This window comes from Notolabrus celidotus, chromosome 2 (genome assembly GCF_009762535.1).
Source record: "Notolabrus celidotus isolate fNotCel1 chromosome 2, fNotCel1.pri, whole genome shotgun sequence".
Taxonomy (NCBI): Eukaryota; Metazoa; Chordata; class Actinopteri; order Labriformes; family Labridae; genus Notolabrus; species Notolabrus celidotus.
Window position 1 is genome coordinate 27,663,145 of NC_048273.1, and position 22,912 is coordinate 27,686,056.

The following is a 22,912-nucleotide window of genomic DNA, read 5'->3' on the forward strand; positions in this document are numbered from 1 at the left end:
GAAGGTTCAAAGGTGAAACTTGTTTTATTCAGTTCTGATATAAAGAGAGTGTTGAAGAACCAAAAAATGATGCGTAAACACAGAACTCATTGCTACAAATTCCAAATAAGGACAACATAAAGTCTTATCAAGAGAGATAAAATGGTTAGTGTAATAAATCATAACATCAGATATATTAGCATGACATAAAATCCACTATTGACCTACAATAGCTTGTATTAACAGGATAAATGATGAGTCCTTTTTATCTATTTTTTATAAGAACATTTTGACATCACACATACAAAGGCACAATAGAAGCAGCTGCTACAAAATCTGATGTACTCTGTACCATTCTCTCATGTTCTACCATTTTTAGTTGCTGACTACAAGCAGGCCAAGGTTTTAGCTCCAGGTGCTACAGTCTAAATTATGGGGCTTAATTAACACACACACGTTTGCTTTTATTAAGTTGCTTTCACTGTAAACTATCACATAACAATCTTTTGGTCCAAACAGCAACAACACTTCATATTCTAAGGAGATATACGATATTCATATTAGCCTTCTATCCTTCTTAGAGCAAAACTTTGACTTCTCAATGTAGGAAACACTTTAAGTGCAGGGTAGTATGGTCTCCATACAGTTGTAGGTCCAATCCTGTTTCTCATTGATGGGGAGGACGTGTTGGCACACCTGGAAGAAGGCAAACACACTTTTTATTACTGTTCCAAACCAGTGGTGGGATGTAAAATAGTACACACGCTCATACTGTTCTTCAGTACAAATTTAAGGTACTTATACTTAATCTAGATATTTAATTTACAGCTTGGTAAACTTTTTACTCCACTAAATCTCAGAGGCACATAATGTTGTTAGTAAAAGGACAATTTCATACCATCTTAGTCCTGGCTGGCACCTCTACAGCGAACACACTCATGCCTCTACTGCTGCAGCAGTTCCTGCTCTGCTCGTTGTTTACATGGACCGTCACTTTCTGGTTGGTCTGCAACACAAAGGTGAGACTGAGACTGTGCAGAAACAGGAAATGACAGCCAAACATACAGAATTCAAACTCTGGTATACTGCTCATTTTTCACTGCTACTCCTTATATGCTGGGTTAAATTTCCATTATCAGTTAAAAAAACTACAACAATAACTCAAGACGCTTTAAGACACAATGCATCCTATGAATCAAACTGTTTCTTTGTTTGGACTCACTGCATGCACTGTGGTCAAAAAATGTGTCAACAAAACTGTACAGCATATCACTCATGAGCCTTAAAACAGTTGGTAACATTATAGTTTAATTGTAAAGCAATGGTTAACTAGAAGAGAGTTACAGCTCCACATGAATATCACTGTTTCTCCTGTTAAGTAAATCCTTCTGATTACGAGGTCATACTTTCTGAGTAGCTCCTGTTGCTATGAGAATGAATACCACGGCTGCATATCAATTACAAACACACAGAAGCAGGAACATTAACACAGGTCTTTTAAAAACTGTTCTACGTCCCTGCTTCACATTTTGGATATCATTGTTTGAGAATGAAACTCTGCCCACACTGTCAGTTAATCACTCTGACACAGTAACATTTGTTGTCTACCTTGTTGGCTAGGACGGAGGAGATCCTGTGTTCTCCTCTGTAGGTGTAGATGAAGACGTTGTCTTGACCCCTCAGTGCTTTGGCCCCTGTCCTGGCTGTGATGGACTTCTGGAGGGCCTGGTTCAGGAGCTTGGGCCCTGTGTCCAAACTGAATGGCTGGATGGAGGGCTGAGCGCCTTCACAGTGAATATCTATCTGAAAGGGACATGCCTGAGAGAGTGGGAGGTAGAAGAGTTTAAATATTCAGTATGGGTCAAAGTGAGGGTGTGTATCTCTTTTTAGGCGTTTGTATTATAGTCATTCACGATGGAGCTCAATGGATATATTAGCAATATATATGAACCCATAAATGACTGTTTTTATTGTGTTCATGCTTTCAAATATGTAAAAATGTTAAGACTTTTTCAACAGACAATATCATGCAAACTAACAATACTTGGGAGGATTTAGAGATGGTTTTACAATGTAGTTTGTTTGACACTGTGCTCAAATTCAAGCCCCAAATTGCTGCATATTTGTCAGAAGCCATTTGAAACAGCTTGAAACGTCTGTGTGTTTATATGTCTTAAATGTCAGAAGAGTAAAAGTACTTCTACTAGCTCCAGCATTCGGTTGTAGCCCATGGCTTCCAGTGTAACCCACAGGTCTGCAGGGTCTCCATCTTTCTCTGTAGCCTCCATCAGATTCAGCTCCATGAAGCCCTGCCGTGTCAGCTGGTTCTTTCTCATATCAAAGTTTTCTGAAAGGTTAAAAACAACAACCCTTCTTTCATTACATTCTACATCCAAACAAACCAGGCTCACTTGTGTATCAGTACTACAGTGAGAGGGATTACCTTTACAGACAGCCCAGGAGTCCTTGTCACATTTTTCTCCACTGGTCCTCAGCTCAAAGAAGTTGTACTCCTCCAAACAGAGCATTCCATTTCCATCAATGTCGATCACCTCAAAGATGTCAGACAGCACCTCCCTGTGGCACAAAGTGAGCAACACAAGTACACAAGTGAATGTCACACTGGATTTTTAAAGCCCAGTCTGCATTTGACACCTAGCCCTGGAGTGACCCCTTCAGATTGAAGCCAACAAGGGCAGTGATTAAAAGGTTTACTTAATTAACGGAACTTCATAGTAATTGTGCCGTCACTCAGAAATGATTGCTCTTTACAAGTGCTTTTGACATTGTTGATAGTTTCTTTTTTCTGACTCCTTGTTGTAATGATCTATGTACATATTTCTTTGCATCAGATTTTTCTAAAGGTTTTAATTATTTGTATGATTATTTGTAAGGGCTTCCTTCTCCTGCACTGGTAGCCATGTTTTTATCTTAAAGTTTTCAAAGCATTGTGGTCATTTTGTAAGTTTAATTCTGTCTGGAGTGTGTATCTGAAAAAAATCAGTCCTCACTTGAAGGGCAGTTAGGAGGGTTAGATATGTGAAATGTCATTGTGTTTTCTGTAATGTTGTTGTGTTTTGCCCTTCAGGGCCACCGAAACTGCCTACTATACTAGCAGTATGTACTGATTTGACCAAAATTCAGTATGTAGTAAGTAGTATGTGAACAAGAGCAAAATCTGCAGTATGCCAAAACTCCTCGGATGTCTGATGATTTGGGAAAATTTCACAGCATGCATCGGACCAGTCTGCCTCGCGTACTGTTTTCCATAATGCACAGCGCTCATTCTGCTTTTTCTTTTTCCTTCTTTTTTGACGGGAGGAAATCCGTTTTTGGAGGCTGTGAAAGTTATTGAACTACATGAAGATGTATGCTAACTTTTTAAATCATAAATGGATGCTAAAGAAGAAGTTTCTCTATCGGCTTCGCCATTGTTTACTTCCACTTTCCGAAACCGGAATTCCAGTGACGTCTGGCCCAGCATACTGCAACACCGATCGAACAGAACAGTCATACTAGATACTAAATTCAAACGCAGTATGTAGTAGGCTGTACCTACTGCCTACTACATTAGTAAGTAGTATGTAGCAGGCCGTTTCGGAAACAGCCAGAGTCCCAGACAGAGCAGATGGCGTTGCCCAAATGAAGGGCTTGGTGGGAGAATTGGGATGCAGCCTAACACAGAAAAGCCTCAATTTATTCACTTGTCCAAATTTTCCATTAGTGTTTCCTTTAATTCATCCATCGATTGAACTGTTGTGGTTGTAATTGCACGAGAAAACAGTCCAGGCTTTTCTGCAGACTTAGATCTACAGAGCAGCTTCAAATCAAAGACCAAAATCATTCAGTGCTGAATCTTAATCTAGATGACATTAATACTTCCTAAATTAATCTGCAACCTCAATCTTTGTCTAACAGCAAAAGACAGTCACATGTTAAAGTCAAGTCTTTTTTTCAATCTATTTTCAGTGATTTTTTTTTAAACAACATGTATACACACACAAACTTAAAGTGCATACCTCAGCTCCCTAGTGAGGTCTAGTTCTCCAGTATCAGTTCTGTTGATGAGCTCCATTGGCTTAACAGAAAGGCTCTTTTTAGTTCTTTTCTTCAGTTTACAGCCGCTAGTGAAAGGAAGCAGGTAATAAGTCCCGGCATTTAGTTCACCTCTCCAAACATACTTCTGTAGGAAAAAAGTGGCAGCAACTTTAGAAAAAAGAGTCTTAAGAAAAGCATCAGCTGGATTTTTTTTATATTTCACACTGAATAGGAAAAATGTATAGGATATATGTAGATCTCCTCTACATATTCAAACACACCTCTTTTTCCTTGGACTCTGTGAAACACACTAAAGTTGAATCCTCTTTGGTTTCACCAGCTGACGTGACAAAAAGGGCCGTGTCCACTGACATCCATGAAGAAGGCTTGTCTGTGAAGAGGCAGAAAATATCACAAGATGACAGGATTTTTAGTGGAATGAAACCCAATATTAAAAAAGGAACACAGAAAAGAAACACTGATTGGATGTGGTATGAAAAAAGGATAAGAATATGACCCCAAAAATTGAAGTGTGTTATCTTTTCTTAAAGCTGGTAAAAAATGGTATATAAACCACAGATATCTTACACTTTTCTTGAATTGTTTTCCCTTTCAAAGGCACATACTGGATACAGAGGTGACTTTCCAACACCTACATGAACACTCCAAGTTTTATGAACATAACTGTATCCTTCTCTTGTTGTTTGTTATAAATTACGGTGCAGAGAAAGATTTCCTATAAAATCTGACTTTCTGAGGACAATGTTAAACTCAGCGCAGAGACCAATAACATTTGTCAGTGTTATGTGTGCCGTGGTGTTTTGTTCATGATTCATACCCCAGAAATTATAGTGGTGCAACTTTTTAAATGAAGTAAGAAAGCATCTATAAACGTATGCAGCTTAATGTTATGTTAATAGAAACATGTAATGAAGTAGTCCGTATAGAGATTTAAAAAAAATTTGACTTGTAATTGATGAATAGTCCAAATCCAGAGTCTATTGATCCTCATTTCTGACCTCAGTTATCAGAGATGAAAGCAACATATCTAAATTATACACACATTTTAAGATGTATGCTAATGTTTAGTCTAAAACAGTGTAAGTACCAGGTCTGTTGCTGAGGCTGAGTGGTTGGATGGTCAGGTAGACGTTGGTGGTCTGTGGGATGTGGAGCTGATACTGCAGAGAGCTGATACTCCCATCATCCTCCAGGAAGAAACAGCCCCTCACAGAACTTTGATTCCACTCCTGGGACAGAGGATGACATTTCTGTTTAACAAACAGTCTCACTACATTCATACTAACTCATCCAGTGTGGCTAAAATGGAGAAGAATGATGTTCCTCAGCTTAATCATACAAAGAATAATGTGTTTGCTGTTTTACAGGCTTTAAAATGTACTACTTGTTATTTCTGGTTTCATTTTAGCTCCTGACACTAATACTGTTTTCTGCTCAACATCAACATGCATTCATTCTTTGAGTAGAAACAAAAACTAATTTGCACTTCCAATTAAAAGAGGGATTTATCAGGTGGCAGAGGAAGTATATTTGGGCATGAAGAAGTGAAGGACGCAGCCACTCGTAACAGAAGTGACTTGATTAACAGAAGCTGTCGTTGTGTTAATAACCACTCCAACCTTCAGGGGGCATATTCATAATTATTTATGTGAGCTCCGCATCTTGTCAACACTTGTAATACTCAGGCTGATCCAGAGGAGGGCAGAAGTGTCACACTGTGTTCCAGCTGGAGTAATTCTCCCTCCAGGACCTGATGTGGCAAATTGAAGTCCATTTAACTTTGATAAATACAGCCTTTTCAATCTTGGGCCAGCGGTCATTCAAAACTATCAAGAGGCTACTTTGGAGATATTTATGAATCCTAATAATTCTCTCATTTTGAAATCCTGTTGTTCCTGCGTCTGGAAGCACAACTGAAATGAGGTTATAATTTGAAATTGAACAGGAACATCAAAACAAGAAGTTTTCCTTCTGCCCATTGGAGACACATTAAATGAAAACACAGTTGGTGTGGACACACAGTAAGAGGACACAGAGGGCCGAGCTGGTCTGAAATAGGCTATATATCATTTTAGTGGACAAATAAATCACCAAGTTAAACAAAGAAAGTGCCATAAAGACGGAGCATGTCACTCCTTTAGAGAAAAGCCATTTTCTCAAAGTATTTATCTTGGGCTGTGTGAGAGGCATAAAAGATCAAACCATAACACTTCAGTGGTTTGTCCAGACAATATTAAATGAAGGAAATTGCCATGGGCACCGGTCCTCTGCTTAAAGACATCAGAATTAATGCCTCCATAGAGAAAGGGTCAGCCTGCAGACTAATACAGCTCCTGTCACCTGCTCCGACCACAGGGCTGATTTAGTGCTACGCAGAGGGTCGCAGGACAGCAGAACAGCAGAACAGCAGAACAGCCACACACACACAGAAATACATAGTCACACACACACATATTCAAACATGACCTCTACCTTTTAGACTTATAAAAATAAATCCTGAAAACAGAATATTCCTCACAGGTAATGTTTGTATTCTTCACGGCATATCATTCTGCTATAAAAACACAGCAGACCCTCCACCAACCACCTCCAAATTATCAGCCTGCAGCCAACACAGCGAGGAGAACGTCCGCTCAGAGGTAATCTCTGGACACACATTCTTTTTACCCGTGTGATTTCTGTCCCTTTCCAATCTCAACACACTGCCAGAGAGAGCAGAGAGATGGAGCGGAGGGCTGTTGTTTTTATTTATTTATTTTCTTGCTGTAAAGCAAACCAGCCGAGGTTAAGCCAAAAAGAGTGAAAACAAAGAGCACAGGATCGATAGCGGTTATACCTTCCACTCTGGGCTGAATTTGTCCACCAGAACCACCAGGTAACACTGATGATGGGACAGACTTGTTATTGTGTGTTCCATGACTGGTGGACAAAAACTGAGTCAAAAAAGCAGTTATTGTTTCAGATTCAAAAGTGTTGCACTGCTTACAGAAGATGATAAGGGATGGGTTTTAATTCTATATTAATGTATTAAAGTATTTTTATGGACAGGATCTCAAGGTGCAGCCGGGGAGAGGAGGGTCTACAGTTCGGGCGGCTCAGAATTTTATCTCTGCTGTTTGAAGATATTGTGGTTCTGTTGGGCCCTTCGAGCTGGGACCTTCAGCAGGCATTGGGGCGATTTGTAGCTGAGTGCAAAGCAGCTGGGATGAGAGTCAGTACCTCCAAGTCTGAGGCCATGGTTCTCTGCCGGAAAACGGTGGATTGTTCTCTCTCAATCGGGAGTGAGTCTTTGCCCCAAGTGGGGGAGTTTAAGTATCTTGGGGTCTTGTTCGCTAGTGGGGGTAAAATGGAGCGTGAAATCGACAGGCGGATTGGTGCAGCGTCAGCAGTTATGCGGACGCTGTACCGGACCGTTGTGGTAAAGAGAGAGCTGAGCTGGAAGGCAAAGCTTTCAATTTACCTCACCTATGGTCATGAGCTGTGGGTCTTGATCAAAAGAATAAGATCTCGGATACCAGCGGGTTAAATGAGTTTCCTCTGAGGGGTGGCTGGGCTCAGCCTTAGAGATAGGGTCAGGAGCTCAGACAACCGGAGGGAAATCGGAGTAGAGCCGCTGCTCCTTCGTGTCGAAAGGAGTCAGCTAAGGTGGCTCGGGCATCCGATAAGGATGCCTCCCGGACGCCTCCCTTTAGAGGTGTTCCGGGCACGTGCAGCTGGGAGATTGCCCAGGGTAAGACCCAGAACTTGATGGAGGTATTATATACCCCACCTGGTCTGGGATTGCCTCGGGATTCCCCAGGAGGAGCTGGAAAGTGTTGCTGGGGACAGGGATGTCTGGGTCGATCTGCTTGGACTTTTGCCTCTGTGACCCAACCCCAGATAAGCGGAAGAAGATGGATGGATGGATTCATGTATTAAAGCTAGTATCATCAGATTGTATCTAATAAACTTAAGTACACAGCAGCAGACTGGGACTATTAAGAGATCTGATTTTATAACTCTGTTTTTGCTGGTTTATTTTTCTTATTTTTTGGAATTGCTTGCTTTCATTTGACAGGACAGCTGAAGAGAGACAGGAAACATGGGGAGCAAAGAGTGGAGGAAACATGCAGCAAATGGTCATGGCTGGGAGTCTCTGTATATGGGGTGCGCACCTTAACTGCTAGGCCAACGGCTAGCCACTTTAGCTGGTTTCTAAATATTCAAAGCATAGATTTCAGTTATTTTGTCACCATACCAATTCCTCAATTTGGGCTTGAGTATTGGCAACAGTAATTTAATATTTTCATAGTCGTAGTTTGTATAACTAACACAGTGTGATTATTTCCTTGTTGTAAGACTTACCTTGGAAAGGATCCTGACCTTAAACAAACTGAACAAGGCAAACAAACAAGCAAGGCTAACTACCTAGCGTCAGCTCAGCTCTCAGCCCCTCCTGATGTTCTGAGTAAGTTAAAGGTTGAAACAGGAGAGACAGATTTCTAACTTTATATTTGACCTGTTTTAATTATCCAAAATGTACATCTACAACCAAAAACAGCCTTCAAATGTACAACAAGGAAACACTGTTTCCTGACATTTCATTAACATTTCACCCCTACATTAGAAGCGCACTGTTGATCTGAGCAGTAGTTGCTACAGGCCGCCATAAAATTGTAACCGCCAGTGGGCGGATGTTTTCTAAGAAAAAGAAAAGTCAATTTTCTGGGGCCTAAATTTAAGACATTGAATGAGCGGCTTACTCGCGACATTTTGAGCAGCATCACTTCTTAAACAAATTAAATTGAGCACTAAAATTTGTTCTAAGTTTTGGCCTCTAATAAGTGACTGCAAACCTGATCTATGATAAACTCTATGAGTTTTCTACACTCACTTGGGCGGGCTGCCAAGGTATAAAATAAACTTCTAATGTATATTCAGTGACCCAATTCATATGTTTTGATTTTTTTTATCTGTCTGAGGAAATGAGGCCATCTGCAATCGATTAACGAGTAGAAAATCTCCCCTGGCTTTTCTAAGAAAGTCTGCAGAGGAACAGAGGGGGCTGATGGGAAAAGCGACTTGAGTAGATTAAAGTAATTTCTGAGTCATACTTAAATTAGGTCTTAAAATAGCTAAAATGGTGAATTGAGGAATTATCAACAGAAAAAGGTCAATGTATTCTCTGAAATATGTCAGCCTGAAAAATAACCTAATTTGATATAATAAATAACAAACTCATCCTCTGCTGTACTGTCATCCTTCTGGAACACCATATATTTCAATTTGTTCTGTAAAACTCTATCTAAAATTGAGGCAGTTTAGCCATTATATGATAAGCTCATTGGCAGATTTATGAGTTATTCAACTTCATAGTTGTTTGGTTGAACAAAAATGCAAAACATGTCTGCTCCAAATGTCAGGATTCAATTGTAAACTGAACATTTTTGTTTGTAAGGAGGGCACTTTTGGCATTGTTTTTGATATCTCATAAACCAAACAATGAATCAGATAATTATAAAGATGATTGATTGCTATAAAATAACCTTTTCTTACAGCTCTGTACTTATTGTCCCTACATAAAGGGGTTACCTGTAGACCTGAGGGCTCTTGTATTTTGTTAGCTTTCGTAGTACTGGTTGTCATCGTGATCGGGTTTGACAGAGAAGATCGTCTGCTGCGAGCAGAAGAAGGGCGGGATGATGATCGGCTGTCTGAGACACAAAGATAAAACCTCAGAATAAATAAAGGTCACCAAACACACACACAAAAAAACACATCCAAGATGATCATAAAAAAATCAAGTCATAAGATTGCTCCAACAGAACAAAGACAGATTAAGTCCATCCCTCCCCTCTCCAAACAGTAAACACACTTTGAAAAGAGAGATGAGCAGTAAAACATAATTGACATGCTAATCTGTCTTCTCAGAAGTCCGTCTCAAAGTTCAAGGGAACAAGAAGGCTCTGGATTTGGGTTCTTGGAAAACGTGATTTCAAGTTCAACCCCTTAATTAATTAGAGCGGTATTTTAAATCACAAATGACATAAAAGCGCTGTCTCAGATTCATTATCTGGGACAACTTTTTTTCCTCGAAAACTAATTGAGGCTAGAAAATATCAATTCACTAATGAGGGCTTCTGATTGTTTCCAGGACCAGGAAATCAAGATGTGAAGAATACTTAGAGGCCTACAGTCAAATTACCGTAGCAGAAGAAAAAACAGGGCAACTATCCCATTTTGTGAGTGATCTATTTTGTACTGATAGCATTATTTTAATCAGACGGCAGATGAGGAGTTGTTGTGTGGTTGTGGAAAAGGAAGCATTGAAAAGTGACCTTAAATAGCTTCAGTGTGAGTTCAAAGCGGGTGTTTTTTTGGCACTAGTGGTTCCTGTTGCTTGAAAACTGCACAAATTGAGCTAAACAGATCATTCATTCTAGCAAAACCATAACTGTTTATCAATTTGTCCAACTGTTTCGCAAGAATTGCTCGAAATGTAACACGTGATATTGAATGAATCAGTATTTCATTTAATATTAGTCAAAGAAGGAGCCAAAGATACTCGTGTCTCAAACTGCTTCAACTAATTTTAGGGTATTAATAGCTCCCACTGACAGATGCAGGGCCAAATGAAGAGTCAAAATTGTTTTTGAGCTCCAAGAATAACCCATTCAACACGTGCAGTCACGCCACATCCCATGTGGAAGCCTTGCTAAAGTGTAGGTTTTATAAATCAATACATGGGAGAGGCACAATAATGTGATAATCCAGACAACTATGTGGGAACTCATTTGTTTTTGCAGTGGTGGTTGGCTGGGCCCTCCTCTCGACCAAAGTCTAATCCCTCATCATCTCCCCAGTGAGGAGTGGTAGAATCCTTCGAATCAATAACATGAGCATGGACTGACCACTTAAATCAACCCCATCTATCTTCCCACAGCAGACCGCCCCCCCCCCCCCCCCCCCCCCCCCCCTCGCTCATCCAGGATATCTCTGCTTTTCTCTCTTGGTTTCAAAACGCAAAATCTGGATCTTTTCATCAACCGTCAACTGGCTGAAGGTTCTACATTTAACACACAGACACTTTGGCTCAATTTGTGTTGCTACACACAGGTGTAGCTGGACTGGATGTCAGCCCTCGTTGGTTTAAGCTATGAAAACATCTTTTGGCACGAGTTCATCTCCAAATCTGTGGTGGAAATGCAGCATTTTTCGTCAGCGTGATGGAGCTTTTGTCAATCTCTTAATGGCAGAAATGATTAGCCAAATCACAACGCTTTATGGTCTCCTCCCTCTAAACAGGCTGCCCTAGTTGTGTGGCTATTATGATGTATGGCCTGTCTTAATGAGGTGATTTGTCACAGTGGGAGTGAAAAATCGATCAATAACAGAGCTATTATTTATTCATCATAACTAAACGCTGAGGCGTACTGAAGCATGTGGTGTGAAACTACAAACTTAAGTCTGAGGTGAGCCACTGACTGCTAGTTTGGACTTGTTAAGTGTGCTGTACAAATTGCGATTATGTTTGGGAGACAGGGTAGGAAAATGTGATGGAGCACTAACACGCACTTCTGATTGTCTCTTTTATGCATCTGTACTCCTCTGTTTTCATGAACTTTGTTATGTTTAAACGTTGATACTGTGGGACACATGTGATCTATGCGTTTAGATTACACTTTGAAAACTGTTAGAAGTGTATTTATGATTTCATCTGACTTATACTTTTCTTAAACCGCTGAATATTGCTTTACCTAAACTATTCTCTGGGTTGAAACTAAGAAATAACTTATCTTAGTACTCTGAGTTAGGGTTCAAGATGGACAGGGTTCGTGTTAAGGTCAGGGTTACCTGGACAGCAACTGACAATTATAAACTTATGCCATATGAAAAATTGCATGCAAGCAAGTAATTGATATGCAATACCAGGAACAGTAAGACATTAAAAACACATGAAACCAACATTTACTCTCCATGCCATTTTTCTGTTTAAAACTATGTCTGGCTTAAACCAGCAGTACCAACAGTGGATGACTGGTTTGGAATCATTTTGGAAATATTTAAAATGGAGAAATTGACTTATTCTCTGATGATCCAAAAGGACAAATTTGATCAAATTTGGAATAAGTGGATTAAGTGGTAAGTAAGTTGTCAATTCATAACCCCAGTACAAGCAGATTTTGTATTACCCCCCCCCCCCCAGGAAAATGAGTATTGATTACTCACTGAAGAGGTCAGATTAATTTATATGTATGTGTTTAAATGTCAAGAGAATAAATGGATGCATTCACCTGGAAAGATGATGGAGGACAGAAACATTTCAGGACTGAGTGGCGATCTGGCCATGCCACTTCTTTCTATGCATTGGCATATAAAACTACAAAGATCTAAGTGTTGTACATTTTGTGTTTTTACCCTTTCCCAAAAAGAAAATAACAATCAAAAAAATTAAATAAAATGATGTCATATTGGAAAGTTGTAATTGATTCATTCCTAGTAGTAGTTCACGGTTTTCCCAGTTGGGACTAATTTTTCCAGTTGTTCAGACATCATATGAATGCTGCTTTGATATTTCTATGAATGAATAAGATTTTCTCTAAGATTATTCTCAATAAGCGTTCACCAAGTATAGTAGTAAATGTTGATTCAAACAGACTTTGCATTGATTTTGAGCCGATTCTTGAAATAAAGTGTTATTTTGTGTTTGAGGCTTCTTGTCGGGTCATCTAGGAAACTAAGAGACTTTTAGAACATAGAGAGAAGTTAGGTTTAAATATGTTTCAAAGTGTTTTGAGTAAAAATGTTTTGGATAGATGAGGTATAGTCAGAGAATATGAATGATAAGAGAAAAACTTTTTAGTGGTTAGGTGAAGCCATTTATTGTCAAACAACTGGGTTTACTCTTTTTATATCGTAATGAATACATCTACCCAAGAAATCATAAATTCTGCCAGGTTATGTAAACTTATGAGCGCAACTGTATAGTGTGAATATCTAGATAGAAATAAGATCAAATGTTCTGTTATGTCACATCACATGTTTTACCTTTCTTGATGGTGGTGTCCGAGTCTGCCCGGGGTGTTTCCGGTGGAGGTTGAGGAAGGGTCGCTGCCTCTGCAGATGGAGCTGCTGGTGACACAGAGCTTTTTGTAGGGCTGTATGACTGACTGCCAAAGTTCTGTCTCTTTAGCTTGGCGTTGGTCTCAAGTCTCTCCAAAGCAGCCGTCTGACACTGCTCCACTGTAGACACAAGCAGCCTGCAGAACTGATGACAACAGGAAACCAGTGGTAAGAGGATGATACACGAGAATGGCATTAAAGAGGATTTTCTGTCACTTTATATACTTCATTCTTCTGTTTAGAGAAGTCTAATTCAATTTCATTGGCTGCCGTTGATACCCCTGAGAAGTGTAGCCTTTGTTCTAGTGTTAAGCCAATCAATATGATAAAGATGAGGCTTGTGAATTCAAAGTATTCAGGATCTGCATTAAAGAACTGAGCTCATACTTACAGTACAATTAAACTTACTTCTGCATAGTCCAGTTTGCCATCTTTGTTGATGTCAGCCAATGAGAAGACAGCATTTAACTCCTCAGTGGTCATTTTCTCACCTCTCTGGAAGATTTAACAATATTTTATCAGTAAATCAATGGACACAAAACACTACTCATCATTTGATTTTTAAACATATCACTTTGCTCAATGTGCAGTTATATCAAGGGTACACCAGGGTCTGCTTTATGGTTTGGCTGTTTGTGATTGATTAGAAGCTATAATTGCAACGGTCAACTATGATAGAGACGTAGCAATATGTATCCACCCTGTTGCCACACTATGATCACTTCTGGTTAAAACAAACTAAGATGGGTACAGCAAATGCCAAACTCAAGACTTTACAGAGTCTGTAGTTTGAGTGAATACAATTTAAAGCTTCCATTGTGAGGCCACATTTATTTGGTATTGAATTTGGCATATTTACTGTAGAGGTAACTCATCTGATGGTTGATTTTACTGTGACCTTCATATTCTCTCCTTAATGTATTAACTATAGCCAAACCTAAACCACTTAACCCTCTGTTTTTGCAGGACACTCACAGATGTAAGGGCCTTCTCCAGTTCACCGTGTGAGATGAAGCCATCATTGTTTACATCCATCTTTTTAAAGGCTCTCATCAGCTCAGTATCCTCTGTTTTCTTCTCACTCTTGAGGATTTCACAGAAGTCATCAAAGTTGAGTTTTGATGTTCTAGGTGTCCAGTATTTATTGAGAGTTGCATGGGATGGATTTCTGCCAGCCTGCTGGAGAGCTGAGGAAAATGAACGGAGAAAATAAATTCATATAAAACATTCAGTTTGTTTTTCTGTTCAGAAAGCTCTGATATGCCCTTTAAACTGGATCTTTTTAAAATTGGGGGACACGAAGAGTAAGTAAGTATGTAAGTAAGTGAGTACAAATGTATTTATATAGTACTTTTAGAACGCTCAGTTACAAAGTGCTTCACAGGCACAAAACAATAAAAACAAGCAGGATAGAAACAAAATACATATGCAGAAATAATCAGACAACCAGAGCAATAGACAGACAACAGTAGAGGTTAGATGGGAGGTTCTATGAAGGCCTGAGTATACAAATGTGTTTTGAGTAATTTTTTGAAGCTATCAAAAGACTCAGCAGACTTGATGGCTTGATGGAACAACTGGAGCAAATTCCAGAGGAAGGGGGCGTAGATGGAAAAAGCACGGTCACCTTTTGTTTTATAGTTAGATCGGGGGATAGGTAGAAGGCCTTGATTAGATGATCTGAGTGGATGAGGGGTGGAATAAGGTATGAGGACCATGAAGAGCTATGTGGATAGAAGGATCTTGAAAGAGGTAGTTGTCAAACACAAAGCTGTTACTTACTTTTACTTACTTTTACATTAAGTCCTACACATACACTACCATTCAAAAGTTTGGGGTCACTTAGAAATGTCCTTATTTTTGAAAGAAAAGCACTGTTTTTTTCAATGAAGATAACATTAAATTAATCAGAAATACACTCTATACATTGTTAATGTGGTAAATGACTATTCTAGCTGCAAACGTCTGGTTTTTAATGGAATATCTACATAGGTGTATAGAGGCTCATTTCCAGCAACCATCACTCCAGTGTTCTAATGGTACATTGTGTTTGCTAATCGCGTTAGAAAGCCAATGGATGATTGGAAACATCTTGAAAACCCTTGTGCAGTTACGTTAGCACAGCTGACAATGGTTTTGCTGGTTAGAGAAGCTATAAAACTGGCCTTTCTTTGAGCTAGTTGAGTATCTGGAGCATCACATTTGTGGGTTTGATTATACTCTCAAAATGGCCAGAAAAAGAGAACTTTCATATGAAACTCGACAGTCTATTCTTGTTCTTAGAAATGAAGGCTATTCCATGAGAGAAATTTCCAAGAAACTGAACATTTCCTACAACGATACTACTCCCTTCAGAGAACAGCACAAACAGGCTCTAACCAGAGTAGAAAGAGAAGTGGGAGGCCCCGGTGCACAACAGTACAAGAAGACAAGTACAGTAGAGTCTCTAGTTTGAGAAATAGAAGCCTCACAGGTCCTGAACTGGCAGCTTCATTAAATGGTACCCGCAAAACACCAGTGTCAACGTCTACAGTGAAGAGACGACTCCGGGATGCTGGCCTTCTAGGCAGAGTGGCAAAGAAAAAGCCATATCTCAGACTGGCCAATAAAAGGAAAAGATTAATATGGGCAAAAGAACACAGACATTGGACAGAGGAAGATTGGAAAAAAGTGTTATGGACAGACGAATCAAAGTTTGAGGTGTTTGGATCACACAGAAGAAGATTAGTGAGATGCAGAACAAGTGAAAAGATGCTGGAAGAGTGTCTGACACCATCTGTCAAGCATGGTGGAGGTCATGTGATGGTCTGGGGCTGCTTTGGTGCAGGTAAAGTGGGAGATTTGTAAAAGATAAAAGGGATTTTGAATAATGAAGGCTATCACTCAATTTTGCAACGCCATGCCATACCCTGTGGACAGCGCTTGATTGGAGCCAATTTCCTCCTACAACAGGACAATGACCCAAAGCACACTTCCAGATTATGCAAGAACTATTTAGGGAAGAAGCAGGCAGCTGGTATTCTGTCTTTAATGGAGTGGACAGCGCAGTCACCAGATCTCAACCCCATTGAGCTGTTGTGGGAGCAGCTTGACCGTATGGTAGGCAAGAAGTGCCCGTCAAGCCAATCCAACTTGTGGGAGGGGCTTCAGGAAGCGTGGGGTGAAATTTCTTCAGATTCCCTCAACAAATAAACAGCTAGAATGCCAAAGGTCTGCAATGCTGTAATTGCTGCAAAGGGAGCATTCTTTGATGAAAGCAAAGTTTGAAGGACAAAATTATTATTTCAACTAAAAATCATTATTTCTAACATTCTCAATGTCTTGACTATATTTTCTATTCATTTTGTAACTCATTTGATAAATAAAAGTGTGAGTTTTCATGAAAAACACAAAATTGTCTGGGTGACCCCAAACTTTTGAACGGTAGTGTATGTCGCTATCAGTGTAAAGAAGCATCATAAACATAGATATAAACACAACACAATAATAAAACCAGTACAGTTCACTGGTTCTGAGTGCTTATAGTGCTGAGTGTGGGCTGAGTAAGTTTGTTTTTAGTTATTGTATCAACATATACATTTATGCAGTAAAGCTCTCAGTACACTATAAACAGGGGGAGCGTCATCAGTAACAAACATCACTTGCACTCGTCCACCTTGATAACATAAGAAAGACACTGAATGCACCATGAACACGAAACTTCTTCATATATGCTTTCCTGTATTTCTACCACAATTGTGCTGCATAAAGTGGATTACAGCATGCTATATGTAGTACATTTGGGAATAGGGAATTTTGGTTACCCTCTTCAGTTGACTGAAAGATGAGGCTATACCATAGACTGTATGAAAGGGCTATACACAGTTAAGAGAGTCAAGTTAGCTTACCACGACATAACTGCTGCTTAGACGCAATATTCGTCAAACTAGATCTGAACACAGCTAGATATGCAGCTCTGCAGTGCGTGTAGAAAGCCTCCTCTTCATCAGAGGGACGAGGTGAGTCTTGAAAAGACATTTGGAAGGAGGTATCAAACAGGTATCAACCCAGGTTGTCGTTAGCTAACACCAGGAAACAAACCAGATACGACAGTTACCGTCGGCTAAACTCCGATACTCTTTAACAACACTATTACTGCCTTAAAATGACATGACAGTCGCATTTTGACTTAACGTAGGCGTCAGCGTTGCCATTTGTGACACTCCGTTGCTAGCTGCTGCTTGTTGCTAGGTAAACAAAAAGTCGTCGGTGTTCACCAAAAAAGATACGGGGGAAACAACCATTAACCTTCCGTGCAACTGTCAATTGAAATAAAATGCCACAATTTATTAATCTATATCATAAAGATGTATTGTGCTTATAACATTATCTTAAAGTTATGTTCTTTAATTGACACTGTTTTTGTGATTTTCCAGTCGTTTTTGTGCGGGGGGGAACACGAGGAACATATATTGGCTGGAGGAAGTTTCACACGAGCTGTTTGAGTGTAGCAACAGCGCCAGTGATTTAAATTTTTACAAACAAACTTTTGGTAAAAAGCCTTGAAATGTCGTAAGTGTCGATTTCTTTAACTGTTTATTTGTCGTATTTTATGGAGTTTAAATGTTTGCTTATTTATAGAACTTGACTCTTAATTAGTTCAGAAATACTTTATATTTGTATACATATTTCAGTGTGCCCACCCTTATTACACAGTCTATGGTGGCACCAAAATATTCTTCCTCAGTTTATTGAAGAGTTTTGTGCCATGTGGTAAGTATTGCAGTCAGAGTGATTGTTGCTGGCTTTGCTCTTTTTTTTTGGTCTTATTAGTTGTCTTTTAAAATTACCATTAAATGTTGGCTGTTGTTTGTGTGAAATGTACTTGGAAAATTCAGTGTGAGGAAACCCAATCATGTTTAAAAGACTTTAAAGGAAATGTGTTCTGTGTGTTGTGTCTGCAGGTCCACACACACCTTTTCTATTCTCTATTCTTTGAGTGACTTGTGTTGTTTTATTAGCTAAATGTATATCCAGTAGCATGCTATGAAGGTACACAGCAGGTTCCTGTAACTAAGTTGATAAGTTAAATTGTCTTTCATTATTTTTGTTAATAAAGGAATTCATCAATATTGATGTCGTTGCTTTGTTTTGTAACAGGATGAGAAGAGGTTCTGCACACGGACAAGATTCTGCATGTAAAGAAGGGGTTCTGCACACCGTCAAGCTCCTGCATGTAAAGAAGAGGTTCTGCACATGGAGAATATTCTGCATGTAAGTAGATGGATACCCTCGATACAAGATTTACTAAAAGTGTAATTAATGCATGGAGCAGTCTTTATAAACATATTGTTTTCTCAGTGTAGTGTCGTGCAAAGTTAAATTCAGAGTTTAAACTGAAAAATACTTTGCAAGTGTGTAGGAGAGAAACAAGTCCACTAAAGATCTTAAGCAAAGTCTTGTGCTCTGTCTAACTTGCAGAAATATATTCAATGGTGCATCAGGTGCTTGATCAGAGTGGACTATTTTGGTACATGATGTGTTGTAGTGTCTCTGATTTATGTTGTAATTAAGCCTTAAGTGTCCCCTTGACTTAAATCTGTATGAATATTGTTCTGGATTGGGTCTTCAGCTTTGTGTACGTTCCTTTATCAATTAATTTATCGATTGATTCAGACCTGATATAATTATGTTAATGCAGCCACTCCCGATCCCGATTGAAGATGGCCTGCCTCTGCGACAAACAATTTCCCTTGTACTCAAACTATTTGCCAGTACAAGTATTTTCAAACATTAGAGAGTCTGTGAGAGTTTGTTTACAAAGTTCAGAGTGTAACAACATGCTCACTGTGTTTGAATGTGGGTTGTCATAGCATGCACTCCATGTCACGATCATGTCTTGTAAAAAGACTATCTGAAATGCTATCACTTTCAAGAAACAACACACCTTTGACTGGAACTAAAATCATCTCTTGCAGGTGTGTTGACATACAGTAAGTTTAAATATCCATTCACATTTTGGTGGACCTTGAACCTCAAAAGCATAACCTACACACAAAAGCCAATATCTGCTCCTAAATAAAGGTAACAGAAAACATATTATACTCCAAAGATAATTAAACGCGCTTTCTGTCTTCCAGAACAACTCGTCTTGACATGCTTAAAAGGTTAAAGAAATAACTGCTGACTAGAAAGTCAGCAGTTATTTCTCTGGGAACTGGAGTCGAAAACGTGGGGGGAGGATGACTGAACTCTTTCAATACTGCTATCTCTAAACAGTTTACGTGTGACCGTGAGGCAGAGGATTTCTTAAAAAAAGCTTGTTTGTTTACAGTGACCTTTTCTGTTTAAAATGAAACTTTAAAAAAGGACTGACCCAATATTCAAGATGTGGCTATCCTCTTATGAACATCCACTATTCATATTACAGTAGAATTGTACAACCAACGGCTGGATGAATGACCTAAAACCAAACGCTCTATAGTCTGGCCACCAGAAATTGAATGTTGCTGTGAATGTTATGGAGATTATTTAGGACTATTTTGATTCTTATTTACAGTATACTATGAAATACTGTATAATACTTCCCCCTTGTCTGTCCACGATGTAACAATACATATTTCAGCTAGGGTACTACAACTCTGCCATTAGAGATAATAAAGGAGCTGCACTGTTTTATTGATTAATCACAAGAAAATTAATTGCTAGCGATAATGAAGTTGTTTCAGTTTCTTTCCACGCAGAGGTTTGACATATTTACTGGTTCTGTCATCCTCAGTGTGAGTATTAGTTGCCTCTTAACATCATTCATGGCAGTAAAGAGTATTGTAAGATTTTGGGTGGAAAGTTAGACAAATAAAGTTGTCACTTTGGGTTCTAGAGATGCCCTGAGCTTTTTTTTATTCATTTTTGGACTTCCGACAGACAAGATTTTACCTAAGAATTGATCCATTTAAGACCTTACATGGTGCTTCAAGAACACCCAACACCACAAAGTCGTAACACACAAACAAGAAGTAAAGTTGAAAGGTAAGTACTTTTTTTTAAAGCCTTTTCATTTCCAAACAATTTATGGTGAAGGCTACAAATGTATTTTTTCACCATGAACACATAAAGAGCCAAAGTAGAGCACAGAGTTCAGCTGTTACTGAGAAACCCCTTTTTATGAGTTGCTATATTTCAATTGCCACACTTTCCTGATGGTCATAATGACATATCAGAATTTAATGACAGGAGACGTGGAATGACTGAGATCCATCACAGGCCAAATTATCAGTGATTTACATAGCACTAAAAATAGTTGTATAAGAGTCACTTAAGACAAGAACCATTTCCTTAGTCAAGGCAGACATTTGGTGTCGGGTCCATCCATCAAGATAAGCATTAGTTTTTAATTTTATAGTGCTGTCACTACTACGTTACATGAGCTCCGTTTACAGTACATTCATAACGCTCACTTGGCTCTGTCATATTGGGGTCATTTGAGGCACCGATGTGTTTTATTTATTGTGAGATGCAGTATCTAGGTACGGAAGACTGAGATAAACAAATCGATGAATCAGGAAGAGATTATTTAAAGAAATAGTTTTTATTCGGGGTGTTTCAGTGATCTGCCTATATGTAGATTTTTAGCTCTTTGTTTGGCCCATTCAGGCTTTGAAACCACTAGTCACACTGTATAGAACGTACATCATAAAACTAGTGAATGTTAGCATGTATTTGTAGTCGTTTAAGTGTATTTAACACAACAGTCAGTCATGTATGCAAGGAAGTACACTGTCAGTGGAATAATGTGATTTCTGAAGATGTTTTTTATGAATTTTCACATCGCTCATTCTTCCTTTGACCAGACTGTAGATGTGAACTATCAGCGGCTGCATTCATCAGGGCCAGGAAAGATCTGGAGAAAAACCTTCATGAGAAAGACTTCTCTGGTTCTAAATCTTTGCAAAAGGCGGAAATGTCTCCATCTCCATCAAATCTGAGATGGTGTGATGATGAGCTTTATTACAAACTGAATACTCACTTCTGACATGGCTTTCCCCTTTCACATTAGAGCAGTGCATTTTCTTTTCTTTCTTTGCTTATTAATTTTTGAGCATAGTGAGGTTTCTTTGTCATTTTACCACTCGTGTTCTGTGTATTGATGGGGGTTCTGAAGATTTCTACTTTTATCTCTCTCATCATGTATTCTAATAAGTCAGCAGATGGCAGCAGTGAACAAGGACGTTCCTTCACTGGATCTTCTTCTGACCTTGGGGCTATAGCTGAAGCGCTGAGTAAGTACACCTAACAACAAAACACTGTTTAATTATGATATTATAAGAAAGTAGAAAAAAAAAAAAGAAGAAAGTAGGTAATTTTTTGCATAAACTACTGACCTGGATGTAAAATGCATGATAAAAGATTTCATTTTCTGGGGCATCAAACAGAAAGCCTTTGTTCTGTATTGGCTTATGTATTTGTTTCGACCATCAAAATACTTGCTATTCTTTTTCAGCTCCCAGGGTAAATTCATCTTGGAAAATAAAAAGAACAAGACCACATGCTTCTCAGACAAGGTGAAGTACCTGGTAACACATGTCAAAAACCTAACACAGTGTAAATAACCACGTGACGTTATGCTTGTATGCAATCAAGATAAACAAAATGACTCAGTGGGATTTATTGCACTGATAACTGAGGTTTAAGGGCCGTGCATAATTAGAGCCGTGGGTTGAAAAATATCACAAGATTCATTCAGAACAAACTGATACAAGTTAGAAGGTAAGCTTACAAACTCAACACATTTACAAAAAAAGTTAATTTGTTAAAGTTTGTAGGGCAGCTTACATGTCTCAATAATTGTGTAATTTCACAGAGCATATCCAATTCATTTAATGAAGTAAGAGAAAAGAAACTTTATTCATCTGCACTGGAGGAAATTCACTTGTAAGCAGCAACACATCAGTCTATGAAGGAAAATGATAGTCAAGTGATTCATTGAATACACAAACAATAATAATAATAATAATAATAATAATAATAATAAGAAGATAAAAACAACAAAAAGATGCTATGATATGAATAGGAATAATACATTCATTATGCAGGGAGTGTCCCCTCTTTCTTCTATAAAGACTTCTCTTGTTCACATTATTTCTATTAGACATCCTTCACAAAATATGAAGTATCTCCAGGGCTTCACAGCCCCCTTAAGAAAACGTTTTCGCCAAATTGTTTGACTAATTTCATGATAAGCAGGACAACAATTGCAGTCACGATGCTGTTTCATTCCCCAGGACATCCTCTTTCCTATTAAACTTTAAAAGCATCAGTGCATGCTTGTTTTAGTTGACCATTGTGTGTTGGGCGACCTTTGGAGAAAAACAACATTTTGTTATGGTTACACAAACAAGCCAAATAGTAGATTTTCTGGTGAAAGAATTAATTTGATTATTTTAGGCACATATTATGCCCGCAGCAGAGCAATTCTTGTGATCCAATCATACAATGGTGTCTTGTTTAAAGTTAACAGGGGGTATTGTCAGGAGGCAGGCTTGTTTTCCGATAAGGTTGTTAGAAATTATTTTAATTAGTTCCAGTGAGGGAGTTGAACATACATGATGCATTGTGGATCCACACTGCAGGAATGTCACATTTTTGTCACATGGTAGATCTGTGAAATTTATCGGTTTTGCATAAGCCTCCTTACAACAACAGAGATCACAATGTCAAGGCAGATAGCTGTGGGACAGAGCTGGCCCTCTGTGTGCATTGAGACACACATTTTGGGTAAACAAACTGTTATTCA

General features: G+C 38.8%; 1 protein-coding gene and 1 long non-coding RNA gene across 4 annotated transcripts in view; one reads left to right on the forward strand and one right to left on the reverse strand.

The window, feature by feature from the left end:
* Positions 1-17,394, reverse strand: efcab7 (EF-hand calcium binding domain 7). The gene is made up of 13 exons (XM_034675667.1): positions 17,028-17,394; positions 14,116-14,327; positions 13,549-13,635; positions 13,066-13,285; positions 9,610-9,731; positions 5,126-5,267; positions 4,299-4,408; positions 3,999-4,162; positions 2,423-2,556; positions 2,178-2,326; positions 1,588-1,797; positions 878-985; positions 1-675 (listed from the first exon to the last, which is right to left on the reverse strand). Exons 1-13 carry the CDS (start codon positions 17,155-17,157, stop codon positions 595-597), a joined length of 1,869 nt encoding a protein of 622 aa, XP_034531558.1. The 5' UTR covers positions 17,158-17,394; the 3' UTR covers positions 1-594.
* A 227-nt stretch (positions 17,395-17,621) lies between these two features.
* LOC117829648 overlaps positions 17,622-22,912 on the forward strand; it is a 78,006-nt gene continuing 72,715 nt past the window's right edge. For 2 of the 3 annotated variants that reach the window (XR_004634655.1, XR_004634654.1), the window contains exons 1-4: positions 17,622-17,691; positions 18,280-18,393; positions 21,320-21,398; positions 21,620-21,680. This is a non-coding gene — a long non-coding RNA (uncharacterized LOC117829648). Of the gene's footprint in view, positions 17,692-17,813; positions 17,893-18,279; positions 18,394-21,319; positions 21,399-21,619; positions 21,681-22,912 lie in introns of those variants that run through there. The other variant, XR_004634656.1, reaches the window with a different exon arrangement.